Source organism: Ascaphus truei, chromosome 4 (genome assembly GCF_040206685.1).
Source record: "Ascaphus truei isolate aAscTru1 chromosome 4, aAscTru1.hap1, whole genome shotgun sequence".
NCBI classification, from domain to species: Eukaryota; Metazoa; Chordata; class Amphibia; order Anura; family Ascaphidae; genus Ascaphus; species Ascaphus truei.
In genome coordinates this window covers 409,989,390-410,011,018 of record NC_134486.1, presented here as the reverse complement: position 1 = coordinate 410,011,018, position 21,629 = coordinate 409,989,390, and the positions used below count along the sequence as shown (strand labels likewise).

General features: G+C 43.0%; 1 protein-coding gene across 3 annotated transcripts; it reads left to right on the top strand.

Annotated features, from left to right (window-relative positions):
• Positions 1 to 1,002: 1,002 nt before the first annotated feature.
• On the top strand, positions 1,003 to 19,290 carry LOC142493956 (uncharacterized). 3 transcript variants are annotated; one of them, XM_075598760.1, is made up of 6 exons: positions 1,003 to 1,188; positions 8,185 to 8,258; positions 10,634 to 10,735; positions 12,252 to 12,355; positions 14,414 to 15,226; positions 18,599 to 19,290. In XM_075598760.1, the coding sequence occupies exons 3-6, from the start codon at positions 10,677 to 10,679 to the stop codon at positions 18,658 to 18,660; spliced, it is 1,038 nt and encodes a 345-aa protein (XP_075454875.1). In that variant the 5' UTR covers positions 1,003 to 1,188; positions 8,185 to 8,258; positions 10,634 to 10,676; the 3' UTR covers positions 18,661 to 19,290. The 3 variants fall into 3 exon arrangements, with proteins under 3 accessions (XP_075454875.1, XP_075454874.1, XP_075454873.1); XM_075598759.1 differs by lacking the exon at positions 18,599 to 19,290 and adding an exon at positions 9,080 to 9,521 and having other exon boundaries at positions 14,414 to 18,589; XM_075598758.1 differs by lacking the exon at positions 18,599 to 19,290 and having other exon boundaries at positions 14,414 to 18,589.
• The last annotated feature ends 2,339 nt before the right edge of the window (positions 19,291 to 21,629 follow it).

The window sequence follows — 21,629 nt, the reverse complement described above, 5'->3', positions numbered from 1 at the left end:
GTTACACTGCAGGTTACAGAACGCAGGCAGATGTTACACTGCAGGTTACAGAACACAGGCAGATGTTACACTGCAGGTTACAGAACACAGGCAGATGTTACACTGCAGGTTACAGAACACAGGCAGATGTTACACTGCAGGTTACAGAACACAGGCAGATGTTACATTGCAGGTTACAGAACGCAGGCAGTTACACTGCAGGTTACAGAACACAGGCAGATGTTACACTGCAGTTTACAGAACACAGGCCGATGTTACACTGCAGGTTACAGAACGCAGGCAGTTGTTACCCTGCAGGTTACAGAACACAGGCAGATGTTACACTGCAGGTTACAGAACACAGGCAGTTGTTACACTGCAGGTTACAGAACGCAGGCAGATGTTACACTGCAGGTTACAGAACACAGGCAGTTGTTACACTGCAGGTTACAGAACACAGGCAGTTGTTACACTGCAGGTTACAGAACACAGGCAGATGTTACACTGCAGGTTACAGAACGCAGGCAGATGTTACACTGCAGGTTACAGAACACAGGCAGATGTTACACTGCAGGTTACAGAACACAGGCAGTGGTTACACTGCAGGTTACAGAACACAGGCAGATGTTACACTGCAGGTTACAGAACACAGGCAGATGTTACACTGCAGGTTACAGTACACAGGCAGATGTTACACTGCAGGTTACAGAACACAGGCAGATGTTACACTGCAGGTTACAGAACGCAGGCAGTTACACTGCAGGTTACAGAACACAGGCAGATGTTACACTGCAGGTTACAGAACACAGGCAGATGTTACACTGCAGGTTACAGAACACAGGCAGATGTTACACTGCAGGTTACAGAACACAGGCAGATGTTACACTGCAGGTTACAGAACACAGGCAGATGTTACACTGCAGCTATTCCTGCTGTGAGAATAAAATAAAACGCAAAAACTACATTTCCCAGTGTCCTCCAGCGAGTGGCTCTGTGCTGCCATGATAGTGCAGGCTTTGTTCAGGAACTGTTTCCTGGGTTGTGTTGCAGTGCAGCAGGTTTCTTCCTTCCCTGGCACTAGTGCAATGCATTAGCCTGGGCTATGACTGTGTGTTTCGGGATTGACCCTGGCAATCTTCAATCCCCTGGAGTTTGCCCTCTCAGGGAGCTGGCTCTATTCATTGGAAGGCACCTGCAGGTTCTGCCATTGTAAGTCAGGGAGAATTGGGGTGGCTGGGGAGGGGGGAGGCCGGGTGTCAGGCTAGATCCAAGGGTGTGCTATGTCCTACAGTAGGTCCACGGTGTATAGTATACAGTGAGGGGAGGAGGGGGTGATGCTGCAGGGGGTGGGTGTTATTAACACTTTCAGTGCCAGGTACACAGCACTGAATGTCTGTGAGATGAATGACATTTAGTGAGGTGTTCCCCATTCACACTAATGAGGGCATGTAGAGGGCTGGTCCCATTGCAGCTGGTTAATGGAAGAGGGCAATGCAAAGCAGCCTGTTATTTACACTGATTAATGACTTCTTGTATTGTGTGTGTCAGACAGGTGCAGGTTGTGTATTTTGTCCCTGATCCCCATTTCGGTGCATGGTGTAATTCGATGTTAGAGGCACTTATTCTGCACTCTCACCTTAACTTGGATTATCATTACAAGCTATGGACCGGTTATCTTTAATTACCACTGCCAGGCACAGCATCTAATACATATTATGTAAATTCCAGGCAGGATTTACCTGTATTTCTAACCACATGCTACAGTATGTGATTGCCTCCCTTGTACTGTTATATCTGCTTGTCTCCTACTTAACACATATTTTGATATGTACTATAATATATATATATATATATATATATATATATATATATATATATATATATTAGTGTTCGACAAACCTATACATTTGCACGCCCCGGGCGAGTGGATTTAACATCGTGGCGAGCTCCTATTGGCCCAAGCAGTACACATGTGGTACTAGGTGGCGAGTAGATTTTTTGGTGATTTGTCGACCACTGTAATATATATATATATACATACACACACACACACACACACACACACACACACACTGTAGCATTGGTTTAATTTTTCAGCATTTTTTGCAAATATTAATAACACTGGCAGATTTTCTATATTTCTAAATAGTACATTGATATTGTACAATGTTTGTTATTGTGCTTTTTAGGCTGCTGTATTATCTTAGTTATTTATCCAGCTTTAACAAACTCCATTTTAATATTCTGGGTGATCTGTGGGGGGCTTTTTTTATTACATTATTTTGCAGTTCTCTTTTGGGACTGAAATTAGCAAAAGGATTAAACATATTATGAAACAGCCGTTAAAAGTGATGGAGAAGATGTCAGCTGGTCCCAAGTTTTCACAGTATTGCAACTTTTACAGAAATGTTTAAGTGCCGCTGAATTTATCATTCTGATGGTGTAATATGTATATAGTACAGATTCTCACAGGCAATGATAACCTGCTTAATACCTGTTCCAATTCTCCATTCTGCGGCCCCTTCTGTTATTGTTAGACCTGTGTTCTTGGTTTTTATTTTCTTCACAATAATGTCTTTTGGAAAAGTTTCATTATTGTGACCAGGGCTTTGTGTTATGCTTTCCAATGGCAGTTCAACCACTGAACATTGCCACATATGTTGTGTGCGGTTTACATGGAAGTACCATGTTGCGCTGTCTCTGTACGAGATGGCTGCGCCCTGCAGTTGTATAATTGTACTGTTGTGTTGTTTGCCAAGTTGTTGGAAGCGTGTGTAGAAACAGGTTCACTTAGCGTCAGTGTACAGTACAAAGGGAGTTTAGTAAGCAATTTGAGAAGTGTCTGCAGAAGGTGTTATTTGGTAGTGTTGTACTTGGATGAATAATAAGCAATATATATTTATTTTAAGTAAATTCCCTTGGTCTTAAATGACATTTCCGTGTGCCAGAGAAAAGCACCTTGGATCACTCTTAGGCCTCGTTCAGGGTGCCAGAGGCAGGAGTTGGAGGGAGGGCGTTCGGGAGGGAGGGCGGCAGTCTGCTGGGCGATGTGTGTTCATCCCCTGCAGATGTTTTCAGGAGTTGAGGGGGCGGGGCTACAGACGGCAGGTTAGGGATCCAAGTTGCAGTCATGAAATCATTCTCAAGAATGATTTCATTGGCTGCCGAGGTCCCAGTGACGCTGCTGCAGCTTCAAAAAACGAATTTTTCGTTTATTGAAACTGTAGCCAGCGTCAACTCCTGGCTTCGGAGACAGGGCAGCTGCTACCCTGACAACCAGTATTCAATTGGAATACTTTGTGTCCCACAGCAGCTCGCATGGCAGCACGCCCTCCCTCCGAAGCCTGCACCCTGAACGAGGCCTTACTACGCACTGATACGATGCCAGAAGCCACCTCACTAAGGCCCAGCGACTAGGCAGGGAAAGCGTCTCCTGGCATAGCACTGTCCGTAACTGTGGCTCCGAATGTCAGATACATGATTGGTCGTCTGTGTTGATACAACAAGGAATTGTCTCCAGAATATTGTAATTAATAATGTTATTATCAGATGCTTGAATCCTAACCGTCCCAGGTGCACAAGACTGGCACTTGTACCAATGACATTTTTAAATGTTTAGCAAGTTGATCTTGCTTAAACTATCGTTGAAGTAATCTTCCATGTGGGGGAGGGCTCACTGAGATCCTTAAACTTGCACTAGACCTATTAAGATGATCTTATCACATGTTGCAACCCAATGTTATATGCAGCAATAGTACCAAAGGGCACGTCTACACAAAGTCTGCCGGCCAGGTTGGGTCTTTATCGTATATACAGATATACAGCAGCGGGTGTTATTAGCCCCGCTAGTGCAAATTAACACACAAAATAACACGTGTGTTATCTCCTTAACCATTGTCCGTAACTTATTAAATAAGTCACTATTAATGCAACGCACAACATTAGCGGCTGCAACATCTGTTCAAATAAAAGGATTTGGAGCAGTTTGATGCTGTGTAGATACCTCCTCTAACTTTCTATGGAGGGAGGTACTAAGGTGTAAACAGATTAAACATTCAATTTGTATTTATTGATCCAGAATTCCATTTCCACATGGCAACATATATATATATATATAAAATAGAATAATAAACTGAACTCATACAAGCATGCAACACCGTGTCTACGATACTGTATATAATATGTGTTCCATATTTGAAATGTAGGCATACAAGATTACTTTTTAATGGACCTGCATAAGAATACCACATACACAGTGTGCACACAAGGATACCACATACACGGTGTGCACACAAGGATACCGCATACACGGTGTGCACACAAAGATACCACATACACAGTGTGCACACAAGGATACCGCATATACGGGTGTGCACACAAGGATACCACATACACGGTGTGCACACACGGATACCGCATGCACGGTGTCCACACAAGGATACCCCATACACGGTGTGCACACAAAGACACCACATACACAGTGTGCACACAAGGATACCGCATACACGGTGTCCACACAAGGATACCCCATACACGGTGTGCACACAAAGATACCACATACACAGTGTGCACACAAGGATACCACATACACGGTGTGCACACACGGATACCGCATGCACAGTGTCCACACAAGGATACCCCATGCCCGGTGTGCACACAAGGATACCCCATACACAGTGTGCACACAAGGATACCGCATACACGGTGTGCACACAAAGATACCACATACACGGTGTGCACACAAGGATACCACATACACGGTGTGCACACAAGGATACCGCATGCACGGTGTGCACACAAAGATACCACATACACAGTGTGCACACAAGGATACCGCATGCACGGTGTCCACACAAGGATACCCCATGCCCGGTGTGCACACAAGGATACCCCATACACGGTGTGCACACAGGGATACCGCATACACGGTGTGCACACAAAGATACCACATACACAGTGTGCACACAAGGATACCGCATGCACAGTGTGCACACAAAGATACCGCATGCACGGTGTGCACACAAAGATACCGCATACACGGTGTGCACACAAAGATACCACATACACGGTGTGCACACAAAGATACCACATACACGGTGTGCACACAAGGATACCGCATGCACAGTGTGCACACAAAGATACCACATACACGGTGTGCACACAAGGATACCACATACACGGTGTGCACACAAAGATACCACATACACGGGTGTGCACACAAGGATACCACATACACGGGTGTGCACACAAGGATACCATATACACGGGTGTGCACACAAGGATACCACATACACGGGTGTGCACAACCATGTCTTATTCACATGTACATTGAATAGCAGCTAAATAAAATACACCTGAGGTATTGAAAGCTTGTTCATTGAATGGTATCACAACGTGCCACAAACATAAATGTTTCCAGGATATATACAGTATGGCTGCTTGAGATGGGAAGTCCACTTAAAGAGCCAGTCTTCTGTGATGAAAGTGAGCGGAGACAGTGCATATTTTCTAGGTTAAATGGAGCTGCTTGAAAATTGCCTTTAACATTTTTTTATATGGATTATATACATTTTAAATGATTTGACAAACGTATTATTTCCATGATAAACCAATACTTTGGCGAGTTTTTGCCATATTTATGTCATGTATTTTGGTGATAAGAATTGTAGTCGGTTCTCCACATTCTGCTCTGGGTTTGCAAAGTAATTATGAAGCCATCCTTAATCAAACAGACACATAACTAGCTGATACAGCAGCGGGAGGGGGGGGGCAACTCCAGTCTTCAAGGGCCATCAACAGGTCAGGTTTTCAGGATATCCCTGCTTTAGCACAGGTGACTCATGCAGTGGCTCAGTCTTCTACTGAGGACTGGAGTTTCAAGATACAAGTGGGGGGGAAAGGGGGGAGGTCCTGGAACAGGATTGTGTTTTTCTCTGTCCTCAGCCTAGCCTTTTTACCAGGATGGACTGAACCCCCTCCCCTTGCCAGGGGGTAAGGTCCCAGTTAATTTCCCATCAGCCTAAACTAGCATGCTGCCTTTTAGTACTTGCATCTATATTGAGCAGACATCTCTCCTATCCTGGCAAAGTGACTGGTGTATACATACCCCTATATCCTGCATTTAGCCCACTTCCCACATAGCTCCCCTTCCACTCCATCGCTCTCATGTCCCAGTATTCCCTCAGTGCTTTCCCCCCTTTTTATTTGTATGTTGTTGCCCCAAATAAACACTTCAGTAAGTAAGAAGGTTCCCTTGCCTGATATACTGTATGGGATTGAGTTAACCTGCCTGTCCCCTACTCATCCATCAGGGTGTGCTGGGGCCAGAACAGGGGGTGTAATATTCACGCATGTGTTGCGGCTCTCTCAATATTTTGGACAATGAAATTTTTTACAAAATGCCTCTTCTTCCTTCAAAGGTTGCAGATCCCTGTCCTCGCAACGTGTAAAATTAAACGTGGGAAACACTGCCCTTTTAAAAAGGCAACATGTTAAATACTAAAATGTATTATAGGCTAAAGCTGGTAAATGCCGGGCATTACTGAAATCGCTGCTCTCTGATTGGTTAAAATTCTGGGCATTATCCAATCAGTAATGACCTGGAATTTTTGGCAGCTTGCCAAATTTTTCAGCCAATCAGCTTTCAGTTCTCATTCACAAAGAGTGAAATTTGCTCTTAGACAGGCGAGGTGATTGGACAGAATGCACCAACTCCTCCCCCTCCCTGCCTACACAGAGCTCTGCACAGGAGAGTGAGGGGAAAGGTTTGTGTGTCTGTGTGTGTGTTTTGTGGGTGTAAACGGGGTCAGCAGAGTGTTTTATTAGGTTGTGGGTGTAGAGGGGGCAGCAGAGTCTTGTTGGTTTGTGTCTGCTGTATGTGTGTGCTTTGTTGGTGTAGAGGGGGAGCTGCAGTGTGTGTGTCTTCAGTGTGTGATTTGTGTGTGGAGGAGGGGTGCAGAGTATTTTGTTGGTGCGTGGGGGTTTACAGGGGGCTGCAGTGGGTGTAGAGGGGGGGGCTGCTGATGTGTGTTTTGTTGATGTAGAGGTGGCAGAGTCTGTTTTGTTGATTTGTGTGTGTCTCTTCAGTGTGTGTTTTGTAGGTGCAGAGGGGGGGGGCTGCAGTGTGTGTTTTGTGGATATAGAGCTGGTAGTCTGTTGGTTTGTGTGTGTCTTCAGTGTGTGTTTTGTGGGTGGAGGAGGGGTGCAGTTTTGTGTGTGTGTCTGCAGTGTGTGGATTTACATGGGGGCTGCTGGTGTGTGTTTTATGAATGTAGAGGGGGCAGCAGTCTATTTTGTTGGTGTGTATCTGCAGTGTGTTTTGTGGGTGTAGAGGGGGGCTGCAGTGTGTGTATGTGTGTGAGTGTCAGTGGGTGTAGATGGTGGAGGAGGGCTGCAGAGTGTGTTTTGGTGTGTGTGTCTGTGTTTTGTGTGTTTGTGGGTGTAATGAGGGGGGCTGCTGTGTGTGTTTTGTGAGGGTAGAGGATGGAGGAGGGCTGCAGAGTGTGTTTTGGTGTGTGTGTCTGTGTTTGTGGGTGTAGAGGGGTGGCTGCTGTGTGTGTTTTGTGAGGGTAGAGGGTGGAGGAGGGCTGCAGTGTGTTTTGTGGGTATCGAGGAGGGGGGCTGCACAGTGTGTGTATATAGAGGAGAGAGAGAGAGAGAGAGAGAGAGGGAGAGAGAGAGAGAGAGAGAGAGAGAGAGAGAGAGAGAGAGAGAGAGAGAGAGAGAGAGAGAGAGAGAGAGTGTGTGTGAAGAGGGGGCTGTGTATGTACAATTTCCTTTTAATAAACTTGCAGTAAAAGCATAAGAATGTAGACAATCATGCTGATAGAAATCAATGACTACAAAAAAGTATATTTTTTATGAAAAATTAAAGAAAAGCCTACATTTAGCCTATAATAGTAACAATCCCCTCAGAACAGGGCATTACTGGCCAGTAATGCCCTGTTCTTCGGGGATTATTACTTAAATAATGCAGGCCCAGCAAGGGATTAACCCCCACACTGCCTGCGGGGACCAATACTGAATGGAAAGATTTCTAGCAGGGTGCTACACAAGTAAGACAGGGAATTTAGGGGTGATTGATTCTTTTAATGCGGCCAGTTGCATTGGTCAGTGGTTTAATGAAATGTTTTTGACCCACTACGTTGAACTTCCCCTATAAAAAGAGCCCGAACCCTGCTTTATTTCTTCCTCTTTTCTGCTTAGGATCAGCGCTGTTACTTTCTCACGGAGGAAATGACGACCTGAACATCTCTTCCTCGCAGGCACCTGGCAGAAAAGTAACGTTTTGTTTGATAACTTCCCTATTACACACACCGCACACATGAGGTTACACAGCCTGTTCTGTACTGTTACGTTGCATGTGTATTAAAGGACAAGACCACAATTATGCTTAAGATTTAAAAAAAAAAAACACTTCTTTATTTTTTAAATGTTAAGTGTTTGTTAACTTAGATTTTAAATTTAAGGGTTCATCTATCAAGGAAAAGTGTCATTTTGGGGGCACAGTAACTGCACTATATGCATGCAAAATAATCCCATTGAAAACAACAGTGTTTCTTAGTTTGATACATCGTGTGTAGTTTCACAGCCTCAGCATTGCTCCCCTTTTCCCCTGATACATACAGTACTGTATTGCAGATCCCTTCATTTTCCCAAGAGAGAAAAAACGGACGTAAACAGACAAAACACTATGGAAAAAGGGCCCGCTGTTATCAAGTTTAATCCTAGAAAATAAGCATTTTCCTATGCAGATGAAGTCTCCGGTTCCGTCTTTTCCTCCTCGCGGCTCCTGCACGGGAACCCCCCCTTTCCCCCGCGCCGCATGGAAAGCGTGCACGCGCTTCACCTGGCTTTTTACAAGCAATAACGGGTGAACGCGCACCGCGGGGAGGCAAAAATTCCCCCCCGCGGGCAACCGGCGTACTGCCCACGGAGCGTCCCTGGAGAGCGGAGCGGAACTGGAGACTTCATCTGTTTATACAATAACGTGGTTAAACGTGGCATAACAGCTCTAAATGCTGCGCAAGGAGGACATCTTCTTGCGAGATTTGCTCAGGCGCTAACAGAAAGCCACTGCTGTTTCTCCTCCCCTCATTAGAGATAATGCCTCAAACCGTGTCTCTGAATAAATCTGGGGTGGCACCTGTTGATGACCTGCGTGGCGTAGTGGTTTTCATGCACACCGAGGTACCTGCCGGTATCGTAGCCACTGACGCATGTTGGCGAGAAACGCGGAACACTATATTTCAGAGCGGTTCTATTCGAACAATGGACGCCAAAAGTCACATGGGAAATCGCGCTCACCATGAACGTTGAACGCATCAGTGGGTGCAATAAAGGCTACAACATCTGTAGTTGACTGAGCCACCTGTGCTGAAGCAGGGATATCCTTAACACCCGGCCTCCTGGTTGCCCTTGGAGTTGGCCACCCCTGGCCTAGACTATTACTTTATTTTGCTAATGCTTAATGATAGCTGTCACAGGAGACCAGGCATTTACACCTTTTAACCAGGATCATTCATTGAGCAAAACAGGTGAAGGTAAATAAATTGTACTTTTATTCGCAGAAAAAGGCATACACAAAATGGAACACAAACTACATAAGAAGAGACACACTTACTTGGGACCTGGGGTAATAATAATAGCATGTTTTTGTATAGCGCTGCTAGTTATACGTAGCGCTTTACAGAGACACTTTGCAGGCACAGGTCCCTGCCCCGTGGAGCTTACAATCTATGTTTTTGGTGCCTGAGGCACAGGGAGATAAAGTGACTTGCCCAAGGTCACAAGGAGCCGACACTGGGAATTGAACAAGACTCCCCTGCTTCAAACTCTCAGTGCCACTCAGTGTCTTTCACTCACTGAGCCACTCCCTCTCCCGTAAAAAACTAGACTTTTCTAGCTATTTGGCACATAAAACAAGAGTCTTTAGTTGATCGGGACTTAGACCAAAATGTCCTGGAACTCATATTGGCATGAAGTTCCAGACGCCACCACCCTCCCTCGTCTCGGGAGGACTTGCTTTTGGTTGACCGGGACTTAGCTCTTTATTAAGAGCCTGGTTACCCCCTCACCGTCACAATAGCCAATATTTGATCTGTGTTTGTTTTTTTTTTTGTTTTTTTTACTACTTGATCCAGCCCCCCGACCTCTGTAGATCCACCATTTCCATAGATAATGGGTTTCCACCTGAAAGAATACTTATCACCACCGGCGGCAAAGTGGCCGCTGGGGTCAGCCCCAATCCGGCTTCCAGTTGTAAGCCACAACATCAGCAGGAGATGAAGTTGCATAGTTCTGCTGTTGACCCCATTGTGTTCTTTGTATTTTTTTGTGTCACAAACCAGCACAAAAAAAACTTCAATGTCTCCGATTCCGGGTAATCTCCAGAGGTTGGAGGAACCTACAGCTACAACCCCTGTTTCAAGTATTATAAAAAAAATACATACTGTATATACACAGACATGGGGATTTCTGCTTGGAAAAGAGTACGGACATTGAAAGCGGTTGATGAAAAATGTTAAAGTTCCAATTCGTATAAGAATGTTCTTTACTCAGTAACTGTTCTGTTGTGGTTTCTGTATGTCCCTGAATTGCTGAGGACCACTCTGCTGAAACGATTCTCAGAAGGGCATTGCATGTTTATTTACAGCATTTTTAGCCTATGTCTTTGAGACGGAGTGAGTCTAATAAGGATGGCTGAATCATTCCTGAGACATGAAGAAGATGACTCCTCAGACTCTGATGTCCCTGGGTAAGTTATTTTTATTCTGATGATTTGTAATCATATTTAAAGGTGTCTTTTTCTATTATTGGCTGCACATGATGTACTGTATATCATTACATTTAAGGTAAGCAAATCCTTACGATTGTCAATGACATGCTGAATGTTACTCCATGCGATAACAGCTATGTGTATCATACACTACCACTCTGTATTGTTGATGCAGAGAAGAGAAACAGATGTGACTATGACCAATCGTCGAGGGGCCTGGAATCTAAGTAAATTTATGGTACAGCTGCAAATTCTCAGGAAGACTCAACTAATACAAGCTAATGTGAGTCAGTAATACAGTACATGGGAGTACATAGTTACGGTTCTAGTTGCCGATATGGTTCCTGGAAACTCAAAGTTGGGCGCCAGTGTCCAACAATAGGAAGTCGGAACTTTATCCTCTTGATGATATTACAGCTTCTTGAGCCGATTTGGCGACAATTTTGATTGCCTGAATGGTTCAGAAACACTGGTAACTAGGAAGATAAGTTCACTGTATTTTGGAAATAGGGGGGAACCTGGGAGCTAAAAATAGCACGGATAAGCTCCGGAGGACCCCCCAACCTTGCTCGAATCCTGTAAAAAAAAAAAAAAGAGTCGATGGGATTGCTGCGTTAAAGTGTTAAATCTTTGTGATTGATTCCTTAAATAATCACACAAGTATGCAGTAAGTGGTAGTGTTGTTGGACTATTCGCAGGTGTGACCACCTTCAGTATGAGGAACGTCCTGTACACATCACTTAAGTTTTTTAATATTTTAAATTGGGAGTTACTTTAGTTCCTTTATCTTTCAGATTTAATTTGTCATACTGCATGTGAGTAACCATTCCAATTCCTCCCCATTCCTGGATTGTTCTCCGACAGGGAGGGATCATTTATAACGTTGGTTACATTACTACGGAGTTGAAAGACAATAATCCCCCTACCCCCTCCTTCAGAATCCTCTTAATTGCCCTTCTTTGTAAATTGAAACTTTCCAAATGATTTAAATTACTTATACTGTAGATTTTGAATATAATCAATCTCCAAGTTTTCACCCATTAAACCTACCACGGACATTAGTTTATGTTGGTCTTTTATGCATTTTGAAAGACCTAAACATGGTGAGGTAGTCATCAGTGGAGAGGTTCTACATGGAATACATAGACAGGTTGTGGAACTATCCGACTAATCCATTCAAACATTCTCATCGGATTGAAATGAAGTAGAGAAGTGAACTTGTATTGCAAGGGCCACACTTTTTAAGTTGGTCTATCCCATAAATGCCTTCTAGCCCACAAAATTGAATAGGACATAAGGTGTCTTCTGGTTCCGTAAGGTGTCTTATGACCTAGCACTGCTAGATACTGTATGGGCCTATATAGTGTGCTGTATTGACATAATTAACATTGAATAGTATGCTAAATCTGTAATATGTTGTCAAATATATTCACTGTTGATGGTGAAGATCCAGGATCTGCAACATTCCTAATGCATGTTATCCTGCCATGTACAGAACAGATCACGTCAACTTTGAACGACCATCCCAGAAGATTAAAGGAGAAGAGATGTGGGATATGGACTCCGACGAGAAGGACTTTGATGGAAACTCCAGCTCTGGTAGGCAGTGTACACAAAGCTCCTAATAGAGTGGCTTAACACATTAGTTCCCAAGTGGTAACACACAGTAGGATGCATGTCATGCTGTTTTTCCGTAACTTGCTGTACTTGACTTTTCAGGAGGACAATTGGCCTTTATTCTGATGTGACATTTTATGGCTTTTTAAAAATGAAAGGCAACCGTATGCTAAGACTAATTGTGTTTTAGATGATTGCTATCATATATTTGACATGTTTCTTTTGATCATGTTAAAAAGAAGCGCGGTGAGCGTACTAATTGACATGATGACGATACTCATTGCAGTTTGCTGTTGGGTGTCTGTACAGATGTAGCGAGACTTCCTGTCCTTGGCGCCTGAGACAAACAAGCAAATGCCAGCAGTGCCAGGAACAGTGTCTGCCATGGTGGAGCTGCGGGGGGTGCATGCTTCTGGATGGGAGACCCCGCAGTGTTAGTCCTTCGGTGCCACAACCATACGTGGCAGTGGCACCAAGGATACTAAACTTTGCTACATCTGTTAAGAAGGGCCATGGTGAAGGTACCAATTCCGTTAGGTGTTTGTAGTAGTGATTGGGGCCATTCCATCAAACAGCATTTCCCAAATTAACCATATCCTTTTTTTCTCATCCCAACTGTACGGGGGGTTTCTGGGAAGCAAAATGTTCAAAATATATTTACAGGGAAGTCTCTGAGAATACTGTACCAGGAAAGGGACATTTTCACTGAGAAAAATACCCTGGTTCCTTTCTCTGCTTGGCTCGCCAGCAGTAATGCAGCCATTTTTATGTGATTCAGAAATAGTAAAATTGTACCTAGTTACTACAATTTTGCAGTATTTCTCCAAGGCCACAAAAAACTCTTAGTAGGAAAGATATAGATATACTGTGTATATATATATATATATATATATATATATATATATATATATATATATATATCATATATAAAAAAAAATACTTGTGAGCACATTCACATGTCTTAGACAGGTCTGCAACCCTGCTTTTCACCATTATCACCTAGTATACAGTGCTTCCACTGCACTGTACTGTAGGTAAAATCGCATTGTGAGAATCAATCTCATAGAAATCGGAGAATAAGAGGGTCCAGAGACATCCGCAGTAGGCAGTTTCCCTGACTGCTGGCGATTATTTCACGCTGGGATTGCTGTAGCTGCTTACTGCGGATGTCACCGGACCCTGTTATTCTCCGATTTCTATGAGATTAATTCTCACAATGCGATTTTACCTGCTACTCTTGTGAGTGTGCCCATCTTGAGGCTTTTTTTTATTTTTGTACCAATACATTTTTACTCAGAGTTTACCTAACTATAACAAAAAAAGCATATACGGATGTAGATATATATATATATTTATCTCTCATATACAGCAAAACTTATTGTCTCCGGTGCTGCTGCCACCCACGTTCACGTGACCACTGTGGTCATAGCACCAGAGGATTAATGTTGTGCGGGGGTCCCATTAGGATGCATGGACCCCCCGTAGCCAAACCACAGCAGACACTGTCCCTGGTGATTCAGACTTTTGCTTCGTCAACTGCGGCCCCGGGGACAGTGAGTCTTCCTATACCTGTGTATATACTAGAACTGAAACGACGATCTTTTGAATAAACTTTTACTGCATTTTTTCAAAGTCCTGTGAGTGCCTAGTCTCTATTACTATATGAATATCTATCTACGTTGGTTATTGGAGTAGCGCTGTTTTCTCTTTTTTTATATAAAAACATGTCGTGTATGTGTATATAGATATACAGCTCAACCCCCTTATAACGCTGTGCTTGGGGTCCAAAGAATCACTTCGCGCTATAAGCGGATCGCGTTAGAAATAATGTACAATTGTATGCATTGTACAATAAAGTATTTAAGATACCAATAATCGTGTTGTAAAGTAATCAAAAAACGGAAATTGGGAGCCACGCGTGCATCGCGCTATAAGCGGATTTGCGTTGTAACGGATCGCGTTATAACAGGGTTGATCTGTATAATGGGTTTTTTTATGCTCCATATTAACCTAAGAATTTAAATCATTTCTGTTGTGCAGACGAGGAATCCATGGACAGAAAACTGTTTGAAGAAATCCCTCATGTCAGCTCTCAAGGGACACAGTTAGAGAATAAAACCTACATTAGCCATCTAATTGACAGACACGGAAAGAGACTGCACAGACCAAGTGAGAGGCAAATTAATTCTACAAGAAGCTCTCCAGAGAAGTCGATTACAAGGGAAAGAAGTTCCATAGATTCAGCAGGCAACATTACCTTGATGACAGAAACAGTGTATAAATGCAATAAGTGCGATAAAACATTCTTTACTCGGTCAGGTTATAGGAAGCATCAAAGAAACCACACAGAAGAGAATAACTATATCTGCAATGACTGTGGGAAAACATTCACTGATTGGACAAGTTATAACATACACAAAGAGACCCACACAGGAGGGAGGCCCTGGTCCTGTGCTGCCTGCGACAAACGTTTTAGGCTCCAGTCACATCTGGCAAGGCACGAGAGAACCCACACAGGCGAGAGACCCTACATGTGCAATGTGTGTGGCAAAGGCTTTGGTCAGAGTTCCAATCTTGCTACCCATATGAGGACCCACACTGGAGAGAAACCGTATGCATGCAACGAATGTGGCAAGTGCTTCACTCATAACTCTCAGCTCGTTGTACACAAGATAGTGCACACAGGAGAGAAGCTTTTCACATGTACGGAATGTGGGAAAGGTTTTGGCAGAAGCTCACACCTTGCTTCACACTGGAGAACTCACACAGGAGAGAAACCTTACACTTGCTCTGACTGTGGAAAATGCTTTAGCAGCAGCTCCAATCTTATCTTGCATCAGCGCATCCACACAGGTGATAAACCGTATGCATGTATTATATGTGGAAGAAGGTTCAGTAGTGGGTCAAGTTGTGTGAGGCATGAGAAAAGGCACTCAGGAAGGAAGCCTTTTACATGTGGTGTGTGTGGTCGAGACTTTAGCAGTAGCACAAGTTATACGAGCCACTCGTGTGTATTCTCTGAAGTTAAAAATTAATGTCATCATTTGTGTTGATTAAGTGTGTATAGAGTATGAAGTATTTTCTTAGGAGAACTGCTGCACTAGTATGTTTCATGTAAAACAGTTTTATTATTTGTGTTAATTAATTTAAATGTGTCTAATACTTGTTTGATTTAGCACACAGTCACTTGCTTTGTATACACTGGTCTGCAGTCCACACATGATCATCTGTGTACATACTGAACTGCCAATAAAGGTACAGTACTGTTAAGTCCAAAGCAAGTGTCCTTGATGGTTAAGTCATAGAAGAGTCTTTTAACTTCAATGGAAACTTAGGGGAGTTCCTTATGCAAGTCATAGTATGGAACTCCGTTTCAGAAATAAACTGAAGCAGATACACTTATAAACTGTCAGTACTAAACTGAACAAATATAAAGAAAATACTCTGTAATTCTCTTATTAGAATACAGTATATAGTTATGGGATACTGCTGTTACTGCCACTGAGGAATTGTTCACAGTTCTTGTGCTCAGTGATAGATTGGAATCAGACAGGCTGTTCTCCAGGCAGACAGAGTGCAGGGACCTGCAGATCTGTGATGGGATCCTGATGCAGTTGAGCAAGACACAGTTGGCTGTGGATTAGCACAGTTGGCTGGGCTGGATTAGCCTAGGACTATGGTGCAGAACTCATATGCATGCTCTCAGTTGTCTTCCACAAGTATGAAGGACAGCGATGTCATCCACTGTCCAAAATAAGTACCTAAAGTGTTATACATATATACATGTTACAAGCTACAGTATAACCTAGCAGGGCCTCACATACACACAACCCCCCCCCCCCCCCCCATACACACGCACACTGGAAAAAGCCTTGCTGTCCCAAGCAAGGCATACTGGGGCGCAAATAGATTAAAACCACATTAACACATTTGTTACTCTGATGCTAAAACAGGAGTAGCATAACGTTACACTATCCTTGCATTGCTTTATTCTAAGATTAACTACCTAGCATTTCTAAAACCTTCACCTCCCTGTGGGCCGCAGACATACGGATGTTGCAGACGTTAATATACCACATTGTGACAAACCAAAATATTGCACACATTAAGAAAATCATGCAAGTGTAATGAAGCTGAATTCCATTTGGCTTCAAATATCATGCCAGCATTAGCTCAATGCATTGCATTAGTGCATGTGTAGCTTAATCAGTTGAGTTCCCAAATTCAGGGGAGCACAATCTTTTTTTTTTTTTCCCAGCGCCCCCCTGCCGGCTGTTCCCCTCTGTCCACATCCCCCACCCCTCTTGCCTCGGCATCATGATGTCACGTTGTCAAGGCAACGCGACGTCACATGACGCCGCAATGCCATGGCGACGCGTCTCCGGAACCAAGGTAAATCTTCGCCTTCCCCGGCACTTAATTTAAGTGCCTTCAGGAAGCGCGCGGGGCCTCTGTTAACCCCGCGCCCCCCGCAGACAATCTCGTGCCCCCCCCCAGTTTGCGCATCGCTGCCCTAATTCACTATAAGTTAGATTCCTTGTGGGCTTGATTTTTCTTTAGTCCACGGTGGACAACTTCTGGTCGAGGCAAGCGGCAGAGGAGCAATGTCCGGGTTACAGGCTAGACACAATGCAGGGTGAAGATCCACAGGAACACAGGAGATAGACAGGAACAAACAGGAACTATGCTCTGGCATCATCCTGGAGGAAGCCCTGCCTCTTTGTAGGCAGGATGCCAGTGACCAAGATGGCCCCTGCAGCCTCAGTGTGGGCAGAAGTGAGTAAAGGACTGCCAGGGAACAAGATCGTGGCTTCAGTGTGGGCGCTGACAGCGCCCAAGCCTCATACTAAGTACAGATAAGATTATTTGTGATCAGGAAAAGGACACCACACACCGATACCGTATATATTGTGTTGTGATTCAGACTGATCCATCTCCTATCTCAGTGGAAGCCGGAGTAACTCTAATAGGAAGAATATGGTTGCAATGCCACGTCTTGTTAGAAAAGTGTGACACCTACTGCTGTGAATTGGTTGTTCACCAAACACACTGCTAATGGTATTCTATTGGATGCTCCCATGAGCAACAGACGATTGTCCCATTGTATTTTGTATAACCCACTCTAATATAGAGTAGCACGTGTATTTCTTCACGAAAAATAACTCCACTAACTCTACACGTTACGATATTGGGAGCTCACTGATCTAACAAATTGTTTACAAACTATTTAATGATGTGATAGTAACAACATGTCCATGAGCATAAACAAAATTGCATAATCCACGCTACATAAGAACAAGTTAAAGCTGCAGTTCAGTCTTTTTTATTTATTTATTTTTCCATTTATTTTTTTACTTCAATAGTTTCATGTGGGCAATCTCTAATTACCTAAAGAACTGTATAGCTGCAGCTCAATTCGTTCTCCATGTATTGATAGGTCGAAATTTGGTGACATATTAAAAGCTGGGATTTGTTTATAATCTGCTTGACTGACAGTGGAAGCTCATGAATATTCATGAGCACTCCTGCACTGACATGTGCTAGAGGGAGGGCAGGGCTGACAAAGGGGTGTGCCAGGGCTTGTGACAGGACATGAAGGGGCAGTGCCTTAGCAAATGGCTGTTAAAATAGAATACAAGAAAATTGGTCTTTCAAAGTTGTTTTTTTTAAAACAGAAAATGCTAAAAGTATTTTTTCTTACTACAGAACTGATTTATTAAAAAAAACACACATGCAGGATATTGACTGAACTGCAGCTTTAAGTGGTTGGTGTTGTTTGTAATATAATGTTTCTGTGGTTCATGAAAGGAAAGGCAAATTGGAGTTTCATTTGACTAATTAATGTAAAATAACCCATTAGCGGTGCAGCACCGCGTAGACGTCCAGAAAGTAACCTTTTGTGAAAATCTATGTCTTATTGGCTTTGCTGAACACTTCTAACCAGCTGATGGCAAAGGGCTGCTTTAAATGAATTATACGATTAATTTCTTGGGGGCCTCGGGCTAGGAGGGTTGTCAGTTAAGTGTCTTTGCCCCTATCCCACCCTGTTAGCATAAATCACCCAGATATAACCCACTGGCATTAGTTCATTTGGGTTTTAGAAGGGATTGCCCCTTTTAAAGTTTGTAGATAGAAGGCACATACTGTAGGGACAAGACATGGAAGTGATAGCTAGAAAAGAAAGATTAAATGCTAAGAACTGATACTATATTTGATCTTTTTCAGGTTCCAAGGAAATATGGGGTGAGGACGAAATCCAAAATAGCCTGTCAGACTGGAATAGATGAATGTCTGTAATTGCGTTTGCTTTTATTTTTACTTTAATGTTGAGTAACGTAAGGTGGATTGTAGACCCTATTGCATACTGCACGTGATCACAATATGGCAACTAATGTAAGGGTTAAAAAAAAAGGGTGAAGGCCAAACAGCAGAATCCCGGCATGAGGGTACAATTTACTGTTACCTTTGTTTTTGGTTCATTGATGGAAATATAATGAGAACTAAGCTTCAGCTCCTGGTGGACCGGCCTTTTTGAATGGAAGAAAAAATGTTTTGTGGGCTTTTTTGTGTACACGAGTAGAAATTGAGATGTCTTCCCATTTAAAGATATTGTTACATAGTTTGTGGGAAGGGAAATGGCCCATATCGTTGGTCTCTACAGCAAGGCTAAAAATCCCACAGTTCGCTATACAGCATACTGTATCTTAAGGTGTTTGTCATGTTTAGGCCCATGCAGTGTGGACAAATGTGAGCTGTAATCTCTTATATTAAGACAATGACGTGAACAGCTCCTGCTCAGCAATATAGTAACAACGGGTGCGCCAACGAGTATTCTAAAACTTGCCTTAAACTTGCCTTGGAAAACCTGGGGCTATCACCAACAAGACCCAGGTACATGCTGGGTACATGCTGGGTACATGCTGCAACATTTCAGTGACATTTCTGCAGACAGACTAATGGCCCATCGGATTAACACAGCAGGGGTACCTGGCAGTCCTATTCAGTTTGAATATGACTGCCAGGGACCCCCGCTGTTAATCCGATGGGCCATTGGTCTGTCTGCAGAAATGTCACTGACATGTTGCAGCATGTACCCAGCATGTACCCAGCATGTACCTGGGTCTTGTTGAGATTGACCCAGATTTGTTTTAGAATACACGTCGGCCCTACAGTATGTGGTGATAGGTAAAGGTTTATACAGAGATCTATATACTGTATTAGTACCAAAAGTGGGCTCTGTTTTCTGCACTCTGAACCACAAATGTAAGAGTATTAGGTAGGGTTAAAACACGATACTTTATTCAAATACCGTTAAAAATTAGGGTGGTGAAATAACTAAAATATAACCAAAAAATAATTAAAACTCAAGTTCACTCCTGGGAGGAAAAGAAGGACATTAGAAATGTGCACAGCACTAGTTAAGATCCAGCTTTACAATTAATATTAAATATTGGTAGCAAGTGCATTGATAGTACAGTGGACCAAAAACCAAATGAGATACTCACTAGAATTGAGGATACATTTTCTCCTCAGATGTAGTGACACATGGGCAAGCAGTGTGGCTAATGTTGGCAACACTGTGTAGTTCTTGTATATGAACATAACTGCACAATTGCCCTTTCTGTCACTAATGTGTGAACCCTGCAATGATAGTGAGATCAGGTAGAGTAGACCGAGTTGTAGAGACAGATGGAAAAGGTCCCTATAAAGAATCAATGTTCCTTGTGCGAGATAAGATCTAAAATGATTTCTAAGTAGTCCCTACATCATTATAGTAGAGACCTAGGAGCCAGATACAGCATGGGCAGCGGCGTTCCCCCGTGGTCTGTAATAAACGGGAGCGCCAGCTGCTGATCAGACCTCCCAGAACTAGAAGGACTGACTGAGTGGCTTTTCTTGGGCTGTGACTGAAGGAGTCCTATATAGAAATGTAGGGATAGGAGTAGCTACGGATAGATTATTTTCACACACCTGTCCTACCTACTGTAACATCACCAGGATATGGGATCTATTTGACAGATGTAAAATTCAATTCGGGTCCAATATACTATGTGAACGACTCTTGTCTGACGGTACCTGGTGCAGGTTTCCTCCAGAGAATGGAATATTGCTGTACCAAATGTAGAACATGTCATAGTGCCACTACTGTACACTATCACGATAAATATCTCTAAAGAAAATATAAGATAGGGTAATGGGAGCAGAACTAAGCAAAGGGTTAAAACATTTTGGAAGGTTAATCACATTTTAAATGATCTACCATACGTAGGAGCTAAAACGGCCATAGTAGTAAAACACAATCAAAAGGAAATCCTCAAAATGTAAGTGCAACACTACGGTTTCATGGTGGGTGGGAGTATTTGGGGTATATCATCATTACAGATACATTTTAGGGTATTTTCATACATTCACTTATTGTATTAATAATGATGGACATACAGTATTGTTTTTTTCCCCATTATATAACTGTTAATGTTAGACGCTGCAGCAGTTACAATGTGCTAGTTATTATCTAATGAAGGATAGCCTGTGTGAGTATATAATAATGCGATTGAGGGTATGAATGTTGTATAAATGATGTGTTTGCAGGCGATATCGCTTCATGAAGAAGATACAATGCTAATGTGGCCCTTTTTGGATTAGGGAAAACATTGGGGAATATAAGACCTTATGTCCATGGACCTCTAAGCAGATCATGCAGTCTGTGTGTTACTGGTTACATTGGGGTTAATATCCAAAGACCGAGAAAATGCCAATGACCAGAAAGCCACGAGCGTCCCAAGAAATAGCAGTGACCAAACTGTCTGAAGCAACAACTAAGATAGATCCACAGAAGTGGAGGTAGATCCACAGAAGTGAGAGGTACATCCACAGAAGTGAGTTACATTTCTAGTGTTACGCTATCGCCATTTTACAGAACAATATCCATAATTATCCATAATTATCAAAAATGCATATCCCCAATAATGCAGATGGATACATCTGAACGGACCTTTGGCTTACTCATGCAAATCATTTGTTAATGAGCAGTTTTACTTGACATCAGTGACCTCCATTCATGTGATCGCACGGTAATAACGCTTAGGCATGTAAGACCTTGCAAAAGGCGTTGTCAACATCAAGACACTGATTATCATTGACTTTTTTTCTGGGTATATATATATTTATATATATATATATATATATATATATATATATATACACACACAACATTACCATTCTCTCGTCCGGTAAAGAAAGACTGCACTCGGTTCAG